Source organism: Chrysemys picta, chromosome 9, assembly GCF_011386835.1.
Source record: "Chrysemys picta bellii isolate R12L10 chromosome 9, ASM1138683v2, whole genome shotgun sequence".
In the NCBI taxonomy this organism is placed as follows: domain Eukaryota; kingdom Metazoa; phylum Chordata; order Testudines; family Emydidae; genus Chrysemys; species Chrysemys picta.
The window spans coordinates 92454144-92467948 of record NC_088799.1 but is presented as its reverse complement, the minus strand read 5'-3'; the positions used below and the strand labels follow the sequence as shown (position 1 = coordinate 92467948).

General features: G+C 41.2%; 1 protein-coding gene across 3 annotated transcripts in view; it reads right to left on the bottom strand.

Annotated features, from left to right (window-relative positions):
• IL1RAPL2 (interleukin 1 receptor accessory protein like 2) overlaps positions 1-13805 on the bottom strand; it is a 552531-nt gene that overhangs the window by 511484 nt on the left and 27242 nt on the right. For all 3 annotated transcript variants that reach the window (XM_005298972.4, XM_005298973.4, XM_065556687.1), the window contains exon 2: positions 13092-13192. In XM_005298972.4, coding sequence (XP_005299029.1) covers positions 13092-13173 — 82 coding nt within the window. In that variant the 5' untranslated portion in view covers positions 13174-13192. The remainder of the gene's footprint in view (positions 1-13091; positions 13193-13805) is intronic.

The window sequence follows — 13805 nt, the reverse complement described above, 5'->3', positions numbered from 1 at the left end:
CAGCAAAGTATCTAGAAGGCCAACTGCTATGGAATGGCGGACATATTACAACCAGTCTCCGTGTGCCAAGCAGAGCTATGTTCTATTTTTTCATAATAAAGCCAAAATAATTGCTATTACTTTTACTTCTCTACCACCTTCATCTGAGGAATTCAAGGCACTTTCCACACACTCACCAATTTAGCCGCAGAACTTCCCTGTGAGATATCTTACAACATGGAGTTCTTTAAATGGCGGGCAGTATGCCTAGTGGTTAGCCCACTTGATGGGGACTCTGGGGATCTGGGTTCTTCTCCACAACCTGCAACTGGATTGCTAGATGATCTTGGGCAAGTCACTTCATCTCCCTCCACCTTTGTTTCCCCATCTGTAAAATTGGAATAACGATGCTGGCCTTTGTTTAAAAAAAATAAAAATAAAAAATCACTTCTCATATGTAAAAGCTATATAAGCACTCAGCATTGATAATAATAGCAATAAAGCTTGCAGAGAGGAGATAAAAATCACTCTTGATGCCAAGCATTTTATTAGGAGAAAATTGAATACTCAAAATATTTGCCTTTCCATATATACTTGTCAATTACTTTCTTTAAAATAATAATAATAAGTGTGTGAAATCATTTGATGCTGAAACATTGATCTGCCCCAGACACAGGCAAGATCTGGGTACAATTATGGTCCGGTGCTTTAGTATTAAAAAAAAAAATCATAGAACTCTGCCAAAACAACTTGAAATCCACATTTTCACTATTTCACTGCTGCTACTTAGGAAAGAAGAGGATCGATCCTATTATGAAGATCTGCATCATCTACTTGGAATGGCAAGTCATTTTGAAGTAATAAGCTGGCGGATCTTGGATCAGCAGCATAAAGTGGGCAAAAATTGCTCCTTATTTTTGTCTCATCAGATCCCTGCTTTGGGCTAGCTGCCTAGGTCACTTAATAAAGGTTTCACTCTATTATTCCATTTTAGACATGAGACAGCTGATGCCTAGAGATTAAGACATTTTCTAAAGCACCTAAGTGCCTATCCACATCTTCGGGCACCTAAATACATTCAAAGATATCTGGCCCTCAAGTTAAGTCTACACAGCAAAGGCTGTGCATGGGCTAGCTTGCCCAAGCTAGCTTGAATGCAGCTAGCACAGGTAACAATAGCAGCGAAGACAGCACAGCGTGAGCTTCAGAGCAGGCTAGCGAGCCGAGCACGTCCACAGGGCCGTCGCTGCTATTGTTAACTGCTAGCTGGATTCAAGCTTAGCCTCTTGAAGTAGCTATGCGCAGCTCTTGCTGCGTAGACGTACCCTCGATGACTCACTAAAGGTCACATAAGAAGTTTGTAGCACAGCAAATTGTCATATGTGAAGATATAGGAAGAACATTTAAACCATGTAGGAAGAGGCCAGTCCAACTGGAACATCCTTGCCCAACAGTGGTCCTTCCTCCCCTCAGCAGAGAGCATCACTGGAGGATAAGTAAGGAGTACTTGCTGGAGTGGGATGTTGAGTTAAGTGGAAGGCATGAGAGGGTTCCCAAACCTTGAAGTAGTGAGCGGCTGTATTCAGTTCCCAAACTAAACCCTGAAGCGATTTTGTTCACGTCTCACATCAAGAGATGAGGACACAGCACAGGCCTTAAGTTTTCTAGTATGTGTCACATTTATCGCCATGATGGGAGGCTCTCTAATTTTGTTTCAGTAACAGCAAAATATGCATGTGACTTTCACCCACTACTCACAGATACCTCCACACACACACACACAGTGGATCAACCACTGCCTGAAAATAAACACAAATCTTTGACCACAAATTCTTCTCTGACCTATCTCCAGTGTACTATGTATCTTCCTCTGAGCTGATTACAAGTACTAATCATGCTCCGCATAGGGAAGGATTGATTGGTTTTGAAAAGGTGAGATGATAAAATGATAAACATACTCCCCTAAGGGGGACATTGCTACTTGGATCAATTTAGCTTTCAGCTCATAGACAGGCAATCATGTCTCCTTTAGCAAGTAATAGCTGGTACCATAATAGGAGAATACCATGCAGGTCTATCCACCAGCCCTTGCACAAAGTACTAAAAGAATCACTTCCCTTTGTCACAAGTCAACAACTTGAAAATATTTAACCCAGCCCTTCATCAGAGTTGGAGTGAAATTTTAAGCTTTACTTTATTATAATTAGTTCAAAGAACTTACTTCAACTACCGGAGGGGAAAAAAACAAATCATCAGATTTCTCCATTTTATCACAATCTCCCATAGCCATTTCACACACTCCTCCCCCTCCCCCCTTAATGTTATCGCTTATTGTTTTTAAACTGCAGTCAATAATAGATTTCATTACAGACTCCATGTAAAGACAAGGGAGCATCTGAGGCAGCAATTGTGGGCATTCATTGCTTACAACTTTTTAAATCAAATTTCCTCACTGCAGTGCACTTTGCATGGTAAGTGTGATTTTTCACAGCAACAAACAGAACGTAAATCTTTAAATTCAGTGGACAGAAATTTTATGCTTGGGCTTGTATTTAATTCATAATGGCAGTACCTAGAGCTCTTTAAAGAGTTATTGGTTCTCCGGTCTTGCTGAATCACAGATATGTAGGGCTGGAAGGGACCTTGGGAGGTCATCAAGTCCAGCCCCCTGGCTGAGACAGGAGCAAGCAAACCTAGACCATCCCTAACTGGTGTTTGTCCAACCTGTCCTTAAAAAACCTCCAAGACGGAGATTCCACAACCTCCCTTGGAAGCCTATTCTTGAACTTAAGTACCTTTATAGTTAGAAAGTTTCCTAATATCTAACCTGAATCTCCCTTGTTGCAGATTAAGCCCATTACAATTCTTGTTCTACCTACACCATCATCTTTACAATACCTCTTAACATATTTGAAGACGTATCAGCCCTCCCCGTCCAGACTAACTCAAGACGAAACATGCCTTTTCCCGCCGCATGTCATGTTTTCGAAACTTATCATTTTTGTTGCTCTCCTCTGGACTCTCAATTTGTCCACATCTCTCCTAAAATGAGGGGCCCAGAACTGAACACAGTACTCCAGATGAGGCCTGACCCAGTGCCAAGTAGAATGGGACAATTACCTCCTGTGTCTTACATGAGACATTCCTCTTAATATGGCCCAGAATGACATTAGCCTTTTTTGCAACTGCATCACATTGTTGCCTCAAATTCAGCTGTGATCCACTATAAACCACCATATCCTTTTCAGCAGTGCTACCCCCTAGCCAGGTATTCCCCATTTGGTAGTTGTGCATTTGATTTTTCCTTCCTAAGTCAAATAGGTTACACTTGTCTTTGTTGAATTTCATCTGGTTGATTTCAGACCAGTTACCCAATTTGTCAAGTATCAGAGGGGTAGCTGTGTTAATCTGGATCTGTAAAAAGCGACAAAGAGTCCTGTGGCACCTTATAGACTAACAGACGTATTGGAGCATAAGCTTTCGTGGGTGAATACCCACTTCATCAGATGCATGCCAATTTGTCAAGGTCATTATGACTTCTAATCCTATCCTCTAAAGTGCTTGCAAGGCCCCCGCCTCTCCTCCAAGCTTGGGGTCATCTGAAAATTTACAAGCACTCTCCACACCATTATCCAAGTCATTAATGAAAATATGGACTAGAACTGGACCCAGTACTGATCCTTACAGGACCCCACTACATAGGTCCCCACATTTTGACAGCAAACCAGTGAAAACTACTCTGAGCACAGTCTTTCAGACAGTTGTGCACCCACCTCATAGTAATTTCACCAAAACCATATTTCCCTAATTGTCTTTGAGAATGTTACATGGGTCTGTGTCAAAAGCCTTTCTAAAAAAAGAAAAAAAAAATCAAGATATATCCTGTTTACTGCTTCTCCCTTACCCACCATCCAGTAGGTCAGTAACCTTGTCAAAGGAGGAAATTGGGTTGATTTGGCAAGATTTGCTCTTGACAAATCCATGGTGGGCATTCCATATAAGCTTACTATCATCCAGGTGCTTACAAATGGATTCTATAATAATTTGTTCCAATATCTTTCCAGGTACTATAATGCCCTGAGATCTGGCTTAAGAGATGTGCTCAGCCAGGTACTATTCCTCTCAAATTGGGGAACCAAAATTAAATGGCCACTTTTGAAAATTTGGGCTTACACAATTCAGATCATACAAGAAGTCAGAGGCAGACCTAGAAACTCTCAGTCTTCTGTGACACCGACTAGCTTCCTTTTTTGAAGTAAAGCTTTAACGTAAACATCCATTATCATTAGTACAGCAGTATGAGCAGCCTAGTAGTTTCCATACACAAAAGGTACATAATACCCGTCCTGAAGACTTTACATTAAAGAATGACGATTCAGGCCCTTAGTCATACGCATTGTCCCTACTTACGAAGAAAAATTCAGATAATAAAACTACTTGACCAAACACGATTTTCTCACCTGAGTAAAGGTGGCAGGATCCAGCCCTCAGTTTAGACCAACTATGATGAATGATTGCTACAAACCCTGGGTGAAGTCCTGGCCCCACTAAAGTCAGTTGGCACAACTCCCATTCACTTCAGTGGGGCCAGAAGTACAGCCATGACAGGTGCACACTTGGGAGAGGCGATTTTTACAGGCAAGAGGATGAGAATTACCCCTCGGTAAGATTATGTGGCAGGTTAAGTTCAGCTTGGTTCATGCCTTGATGGTTGAAATTTGTTTTCAACTAGCAAGTCCGTTTTAGGCCAGAGTTACTTATGAATGAACAGGCCAAATCCTACTGAGATAAGTGGTCTCCTGAGAAAGATGCAGCCCACTAGCAATACCCCCTTCTCTGTGGGAGCAGGCTAAGGGGAATTCAGCAAGAAGCCTATACTGTTAAATAAGTGCTTTTGCCTTTCTTCGAGTCTGTCTATTCACTCATACACAAAATGCTACTGTGGGAACTCAATTATTCAATAGCTGCGAGTAAAATATTAAATAAACTAGTTACACAAGGGCAGCTCAAAAGGAAGTGATGGTTTGAACAAAGTTAATAGCATTCACAATGCAACATGAAGAACTCCAATGAAGGGGCAAGATGTTTGTTTGTTTGTTTGCTTAATAGCTGATGCAGTGTTAGGAAGGTCCCGAAGGAGTTTATATTGACACTGAGAACAGAGAATGTGATGTATACGTCCATATAAAGTAGCAACAGAGAACCAGATCATTACAAGTGGATTTAAATGTTATAAGAGATAAGAAATTAGCTTTTACACATTCATGGTCCTTTGCAGCAAAATACACTTATTTTGCAAGTATAAAATTGTGTTCTAGGCCATCTGCTAGAGTGTTGCTAAGGCCCGGTGGTTGTCATAATAGTCATAAACTGAGACATAAGTATTCACTGTGTGCTGGAAAACGAACTAAATCATCTTCACGGCTGCCCTGCAGACACCCTCCTGGAATCTTGCCTTGCTTGGGACATCCCTTTTGCTTCCCTATTAAGTTCGGTTTTCAAATGGTTGCTTCCCAGGCACTCTGGTGTCTGCACCCCACCTTCTGTATATCCCAGTCCAAGTTCCCTGACTGTTCCCACAGGCCCACTGGGGCCTCTGGACATTTCCACTCCTTCAACTCCATTTTTTATTCCAGAAAGAGGTTTCAAATTGATGCCTAAAGCCCCCTTCTTCCACTCCTTCAAAAGCTCCGCAAGGCACCTCTCCACATTCTCCTTCCTGGCACCCATCCCCTCCTCCTATACTACGACACCAAATCCCTCATTTTCATAGTATTGTGTCCTCGTGTGTTTAGGTTCTAATCAGCAAGGTACTTAGGCATGTGAGCCTAACTTCAGGCACGTGAGAAGACCCACTTGTGTCAATGAAACACCTCCTATGTCTAAGTTCTGTGCAGAATTGAGGCCATAAGGCTGATCCAAAGCTCTCAAGAAGATCCAATGGCTAGAAACTGAAACTAGACGGGATGCAGGAGATCAGATTAGAGGATCATCATGGTCACTTTTGGACTTTATGAAGTCAGTGGGAGGCTTCCCATTAACTTTAGTGGATTCTGTATCAGGCCTTGAATTTGTAAGCTTCCCAGGGCAAAGGCCCCTTTCTTTGTCTGATACATTCAACCATTCAAGTGCTGTGCATGCCCAACAGCATCTGACTTGTAACTCAGAAGTTAATATCCATTTCTATTCCACATTTTTCTTATTTTGATTCCCTCCAAGATCCTACCTTGGCATTTCACTGCACCCTGAAAGATGGGTATTCACTTGTCTTTATCAGTTTCCTACTATAGCACTTCTTTTGGGAAGGAGCTAGGCTTTCCTTCCTAAATCCATTCAATATTTTAAATGCTTTCATCATAAATTAGTTAATTTTAACCAAGTGCAATATTTAAACAGGCTCCAATTTTTAGCAAAGTTCAGCATGGCAACCATAGGAGATCAAGGTAGCTAACCCTTCAACAAATTGCGCTATTTGCTCTGGTTTTTTTCTATATGCATCTCCATTCCTCTCCACTGTTGAACAGAATCTCTCAATGTTACCAGCTGTCACCTGGCTACTGCTAGATCGGTAATGCTGCTTCCTCTCTAGAGGAGAGAGAGCCATGACAGAGTTTCCCTTAATAAGGTGCATGGACTACTGGTGCTTCACAGATTAACCACTGGTGGCCCATGGAGGATTAACTGATCACATGGTGCTAGCTCCTCCTCCTCATTTCAAGCTGAACAGATGGGAGGCAGCAGGGAAACAAGAAGTGAAATAGACACAGTGATTAACACTCTGCAGAAAGGACACAGCTTTTAAGCACTGATGACAGCTTAAAGCATTTTTTGTCAGGGCTGTGGATAACCTGTGATCTTTAGGGAAAGAGCAAGGGACGCATTTTCATCCATAGGGATCAGTTGGCATTGCTTATGTTACTTTCTTCAAAAAAAAGCTCCCTTTTATAGACTATCTGAGCGAAAGCTGAGGTTCTCCTTGACATTTCTTGTTCCTCCAAGCTCAGTGGAGCCGGCAGTCAGGGGCTTCGCAGGATCCCAAAGGCCAGCTTTGGCTAAGATGACACAAATTCTTGGATCTACATTTCAAAAGCTATCGTGATGTTGGGTGCCCAGTCTGAGACCACCTTAAGAGGGCTGGTTGTTCACAAAGTGTTAAGCACCTGCCCTCTGGAAATCAAGCCCCTTCAGAGGTCTGCATATCCACTAGAACCTTCTGAAAGTTTGGCCTTCACTTTCATGTACACAATAGTTTTAATTGTCAAAGGGACACCAAACGGGTCTTGCAATTATTTTAAGTCACTTTCAAAAATCCCATCCACTGTATAAATGACAAGTGGCAGGGGAGGTGGCCCATACAACAATCTCTTTGCATGCTGCACTATGTAAAATTGTAAGAATTTCATATCTTTTGAGAACCCTGTAACAAACAAAAATGTATTCAAATTCTATGAGCCCAATACTGATACCGCACTAGCCAGAGATGGACTCACGCAGCAACACTGATATGGGGATTTAAGACACTTAGGACCCAGTCTACACTGGGGGTGGGAGAAACATCGATTTAAGTTACGCAACTTCAGCTACGTGAAAAATGTAGCTGAAGTTGACGTACTTAGATTAACTTACCGCGGTGTCTTCACTGTGGTAAGTCAATGCTTGACACTGCCCCCCTCGACTCCGCCTGTGCCTCTCGCCCTGGTGGAGTACCAGATTAGACGGGAGAGTGCTTGGCGGTCAATTTATCGTGTCTAGACTAGATGCAATAAATGGACCCCCGTTGGATTGATCGCTGCCCGTCAATCCAGCCGGTAATGTAGACAAGCCTTTAGAAGTTCAAGGGTTTTGAAATTTAGGATTTTGTAGTTCTCAGGATTAGTTCTGAGCCAAAAATCTAAAACTATGTCACCTCCTAGACACAATTCCAGTAATGATTCAGCCAAACCTATTCAGACAACAGAATCTACAGCCTTGAACCATTTAACTTGACAACAGTTAAGCTATTTGTCTGCCAAGACTACTGCCTATCAAGTTGACCAGTATCGTCTGTTTCCCTGCACCCCCCTCACTGTCTGTATCTATCTGTTGTCCCTTGTCTTATACTTGGGTTGTAAGCTTCTTGACTGTTTTTTTGTTTTGTGTTTAATACAGCACCTAGCACAGTGGGGTCCTGGTCCATGAGTAGCACTCCTAGGCACTACTATAATATAAATAATAAGAATAGCAGCTTCTCTGATGTTCTTTCCTCCATGCAATGTATTCGGACATGACACATGACATTCAGTGAAGTCCCCCGCATGCAGTCAAGCAATGAAAAGGTAGTTCTTCCAATGTAAAGGACCTTTTCAGGAAAGGGTAAAGTTATCAATTATGCTTCAAATACTTCAATCACAGAAAGTGCATTTCTCACATAAATTGAGAGGAAAAAAAAGCCTCCATGTTCTGCTCCACATAGCAGCCTAAAAATCATAGGGTGCGTATAAGAAAGAATGCATATAGAAAGTAGAAAGCTAGCCACATATATGCACGTAGTTACAAAGGGACACTATATATGTCGGTCTTAAATCCATATTTTCTTTCATCTTATGCTTGGGATACACTGGCCCACCCAGATGAGGAATTTAATCCAGTAGGTTAAATTTAGCAGTAGGCAGTCTAATATATTAAAGGGTTTTTTCCCCTACTAGTATTCAACCTGAATTGAGATCGACAAAACTGCCAATAACTCAAGGCATTTTGCAAGGTAAGTCAAAGAAAGCAGCCAAGATCAATGTACTAAAATATAGCTAGTGGTACACTATCAACTGGAAGACGCTATGCCTACAGGTATTTTAGGTTTCATAGACACTGTAGAAACGTAGGGCTGGAAGGGACCTCAAGAGGTCATCCAGTCCAGCCTTCTGTGCTGAAGCAGGTCCATGTATACCTGACAGATGTTTGTCTAACCTGTTCTTAAACCTCTAATGATGGGGATTCCACAACCTTCCTAGGTAACCTGTTCCACTGTGTAACTATCCTTAGTTAGAAAGCCCCTGCCCCCCAATATCCAACTTTAATCTCCTTTGCTGCAAACTATGCCAATTACTTCTTGTCCTACCCTAGTGGACATGGAGAACAATTAAACACTGTCCTCTTTAATAACCACCACCTTTTACATATTAAAAGACTTACCAGGTCCCTCCTCGGCCTTCTCTTCTCTAGACTAAACATGCCCAGTTCTGTCAACCTTTCCTCGCTGGCCATGTTTTCTAAACCTTTTAGCATTTTTTGTTGCTTTCCTCTGGACTTTCCTCAGTTTGTTCACTTCTGAAAGTGCAGTGCCCAAAACTGGATACAGTACCTCAACAGAGGCCTCATCAGTCCTGAATAGAGCTTAACAGTTACCTCCCATGCCTTATATATGACATTCCTGTTAATACATCCCAGAATGACGTTTGCCTTTTTCACAACACCTTCGCACTGTTGCCATATTCAATTTGTGATCAGCTGTAAGCCCTGTATCCTTTTAAAAGAAAGGAACTGCCAATATCATTCTCTGTATTTACTCATCCAGGTTCTATTGATATCACACAGCAAGTCATAATACTGCCAGCTCCCACAGACCATAGGTGAAATCCTGGCCCTTTTGAATTTAATGGCAAAGTTTCCATTGACTTCAATAGGGGCAGGATTTCACCCTATTTCTCATCTCATCTCCTGCCCCAGGGACCTCCGGATGCCAACTGGCAGAGGGCGTAAGGGTTACAGGAATCCCCTATGTCTAGTATTTCCATGCTAGTTCACCAAAGACTGTCCTGGGAGGTCTCTAATGAAAGCCTATGTGTCACTGCTCATCACTATCATTGCAAAACACATGTATGGCTGTTGGGTAAGGAGTTACACACATATAGAAAATTATGTTCTTACGGTCTGTGTCTAGGGACTGGTCACCAGCAAAGGAGACAAGCAAGTTTTCTTTCAGACAAGTAACATTTGTCCATTTACATGTATATTAAGAATTGTGTTGTTCACAACAGGCCTCCACTCATAGATCTGAACCAAATGCTAATGAAGGATTGTAAAGTCTTCAAAGAGAGGAAATTAACAGCAAGAGGTAAATAGCAGGGATTATCCTGTTTAGGAGTAACCCAACAAATTTTTGAAACTATATCTGATAGGGTTGCCAACCCTCCAGGATTGGCCTGGAGCCTCCCAGAATCGGCATCGATTTCATGGTGACTATTGAAAGCAATCTGGGAGATTTAAATAGGATATTTTAAGAAAACGACATTATGTCATGTTGGGGAAAAAATCTCCCGGAATAGCTTCAGTCACAGTTGGCAACCCTAATAGCTGAGGTACAGATGAATCCCTAGGTATTCCTTCAATCTGCAGTCAGTGGACTTGATCGGATGAGAAGGGGTCTCAACCAAACTGCTTGAGAACACTGAGGAAAGAATTTTGAGTAAGCTTTGCTGTAGGAGATAGAGGAATGCCTTATTAGTTAAGTTTAGTCTCTAGAAAACATGTTACCATTTGTTTTATATGTAGCCATTTCATTTCTGACCAATATTCTTACTCACTATCACTTGAATCTCCATTCTTTGGAAATATATTTATAGTAAAAACAAGAACAAGTTTTAGTTCTGTGCGTTCAGCAGAGCTATGTTCTAAAGTATAACTAGTAAACTGGGGGGTACTGTTCCTTTGGGAACAGCAGGCCTGGTAATTCTGTGAGTGGTCAGTGGAGGACTCTGGAGTTGGCGTATGGCTAACCTGTGCCTGTGTTGTCAGGGACTGGTAGTTTCAGGGAGCTGAACCATAGCAGGCAGAGACTCCCTCATGCTGAGGGCAGGTGATGGTGTTTTGATATTTGGGCCTACAAATTTACCCTAATTGTAAGCTTGACTATCAAAAGTCAGAATAAATTAAGATGTCACACCATAACCTATAACAAATGCTGATGGAAAACGGTACAAAAGGGAGGCAGTCTTAATTAGTCCAAACAAAGAGGCCTACTAATATAAACTCCAGGACTGCATTAAGATCGTGCTCAGTAAACAAGAAAATGGGGGACCAGAAATTAATGAACCAAAACTGGTGTGTCAGAAACTAGGCCTAATTAGTGGACAAAATAATGAGGAAATGAGCTATCCTGCCCATCAGTTCCTTTTGGAGTCCTAAAGGAAAGAGATTTCAGAAGAAAAATTGGCTACTGGAGCAAACTTTACCAACATGGCTGCCACCCGTCTCCTGAGATCCCAGGACTTCATCATTCTGATCAGGCCAGAGAGAGACACCAGATAAAACTGCCACTTCTCTCCAGCCAACTGACTCCCAACCACCACCTGGGATGAAACAGGTTTGGACTTTAACAGCAACAGCCGCTTCAGCCCATCTCAACTAACTTCTTCTCTTTTCCCAAACAGGACAGTTACCGTCTTTGATACCATCTAAGAGACGGTCACACAAGAATTTTCCCAGCTAGAGGGAAAGGAAACAAGAGATGTTGTTACATAATATTTTACATTTCAAAGGCTTTAACTGTTTTTTTCCCTTCACCTTTAACACAAGTTTAACAGGACATTTAATGGTATGTTTGCCCTAGTGCTAAGCAGGCAGAGGTCTCTGTATACCAAAACTCGAACCTTGTTTAACACTGTTTAACGTTGGACAGTGACTGAGTTGTGGTAACACCTTTAACCCATATATTCCATCTAAAAGAATACAAACAGTAGTGAAGTGCATCACAAACCTGAGCACCCACAGGAAGTGTCACAAGCTTCGGGTCAGGCCGAAGTAGTCAATGGAAAGGCTTCCATTGTTTTCAATAGACTTCGCATCAAGCTCCTTGTTATGGCCAAAGCCCAATCACTGGACTTCAGCAAGAGTGCTGGCCTAAGGGAATTGGGATCTGGCCCTTGATGTACTAACAATTCGAGATAGTTTTACTAAATAGAAGAGTTACATTTTATTTGGCCTAAATCCCAGAGAGAAGGTACTGTTTAAAAATGTCTATTTTTAAACAATTTTTTTTAAATAAATAAAAAAAAAAATCTGCCTAGCATTTGTCCATTCCAAAAATGGACTTAACCACTCTCTCTAGAAATGTGTGAAAGTCCATAATGAGAAATTAAACATACCTTTTTCACTGGGAAATGTAGAAACTGAACAGAAAAAAAATCAACTGACACCAGCCAAGTCATTTGTTTTTACACATGACTTTTTGGCTACATATCATAGCTGAAAGACTGAGGGCAGACAGTTCATTAAGAGCCCTTAAGTTCATACCTGTGGCACGCAATCACCACAAAAAAGTAGCTAAGACACAGTCAACCACATAAGGCATATACTGTACATTCAACAACGTGCTCGATTTTATCCCATACCTACTTACTATGATCTCAGAAGATTCACAACTGTATGCAAGGTCTTGAGGCCTAATCCTACTCTTCCTCCTCAGACATGAATCCCTCTGAGGTCAGAGTTTAGCTTGAGAAAGAGAGCAGGTTCAGATCACATCTTTAACACTGGGTAAAAATAACCCTCTAGACAAGAAGTTACTTTTGGTGCCAGTGCCAATTCTACGAGTTAGACGGTCTCTTCTTTCAAGCTAGAGGATAGCTAGCATAGAGCCAACATAAGATTTTTTTTTTTTTAATAAAGACATTTTATAGACTTTGGACCCAATTCTTATTTACAGATAGGCCCCTTTACACCACTCAGAGCGTAAAGGGGCCTGAAAGTGGACGTAAATTCATATTGACTTTTAAGATCCTTTTATACTTCCACAAGGTGAGAATTGGGCCCTTGTACAAAATAAATAAATATTTTTTTTAAAAGACCAATCCTAAAATACTCATAAGCTAGACAGATCAGCATTTTTCGTGGTAAATCACTTCAAGCTTAATGTCATTATATTTCAATACAATGAATACACCGACAGAAATTCCATGGATGCAACGTTTAGACTGTTGCACAGGTAGCAGGCAGTTTGTGTTGGATACCACCCTTCCTAAATAATTAATCAACAAGGATTATGCATGCAGAACAAAAACTGGGCCTATGACATGATCACCAAAGCCAGACTTTGTTAAATATCTATCAAATAGCGATCAGATTTTTCTGAGACTTACCGGAATTTCTCTTTGATACCAACTTCAAATTTGTGCTGACGACTGTACAGATCACAAGAACCAAGAGAACGGGAGGCTTCATCTTTCACTTCCGTTGACAGCTGAAATGCAAACAGAGCAGGAAGTCTGAATCACAGCTCTTTGCTACAACAAAGCAACAGCTAGAGTTGAACATTTCTCAAAGAGCCATTATAGGGCAATGGCTTAAAATAGTGACTTCTCGGGGGCAGCAGGGGGCGTTATGCAGAGCTAGGAAAACGTTTCAAAATGAATAATTTATCTGAGTATCAGACAAAAGTTTTAAAAATGACACGTAGAAACTTTTTTTTCCCCCTTTAGAAACAGTTAAAACTATTTATTTCATATAGTACATGTCTATTATATCAATAGATTTTTGTCTGTTCTAGCCAGGAGATTCTGATGGCCACAGTCAGAGTTGTCTCCTACAAAGAAGAGGTATCTTCTAAAATACTTTGATCTCCCACATTACATGACAAGATCTAAGAACAGTTCTTTGCATAATTTCTCTTAGAAACCTTATTTCCCCACTGGTAACATTGCAAGAGCTGTTGCAATGCATTATTACTATTTCCGAGATGTCACCAATAAAATGAACTAAAGACGGGTGAATGAAATTTAGAAGTCAATGAACGCAAGTCTCAAGGTTCTTATTAGAGAGATAAAATTAGTCTTTCCTGAGAATTTTACTGTCAG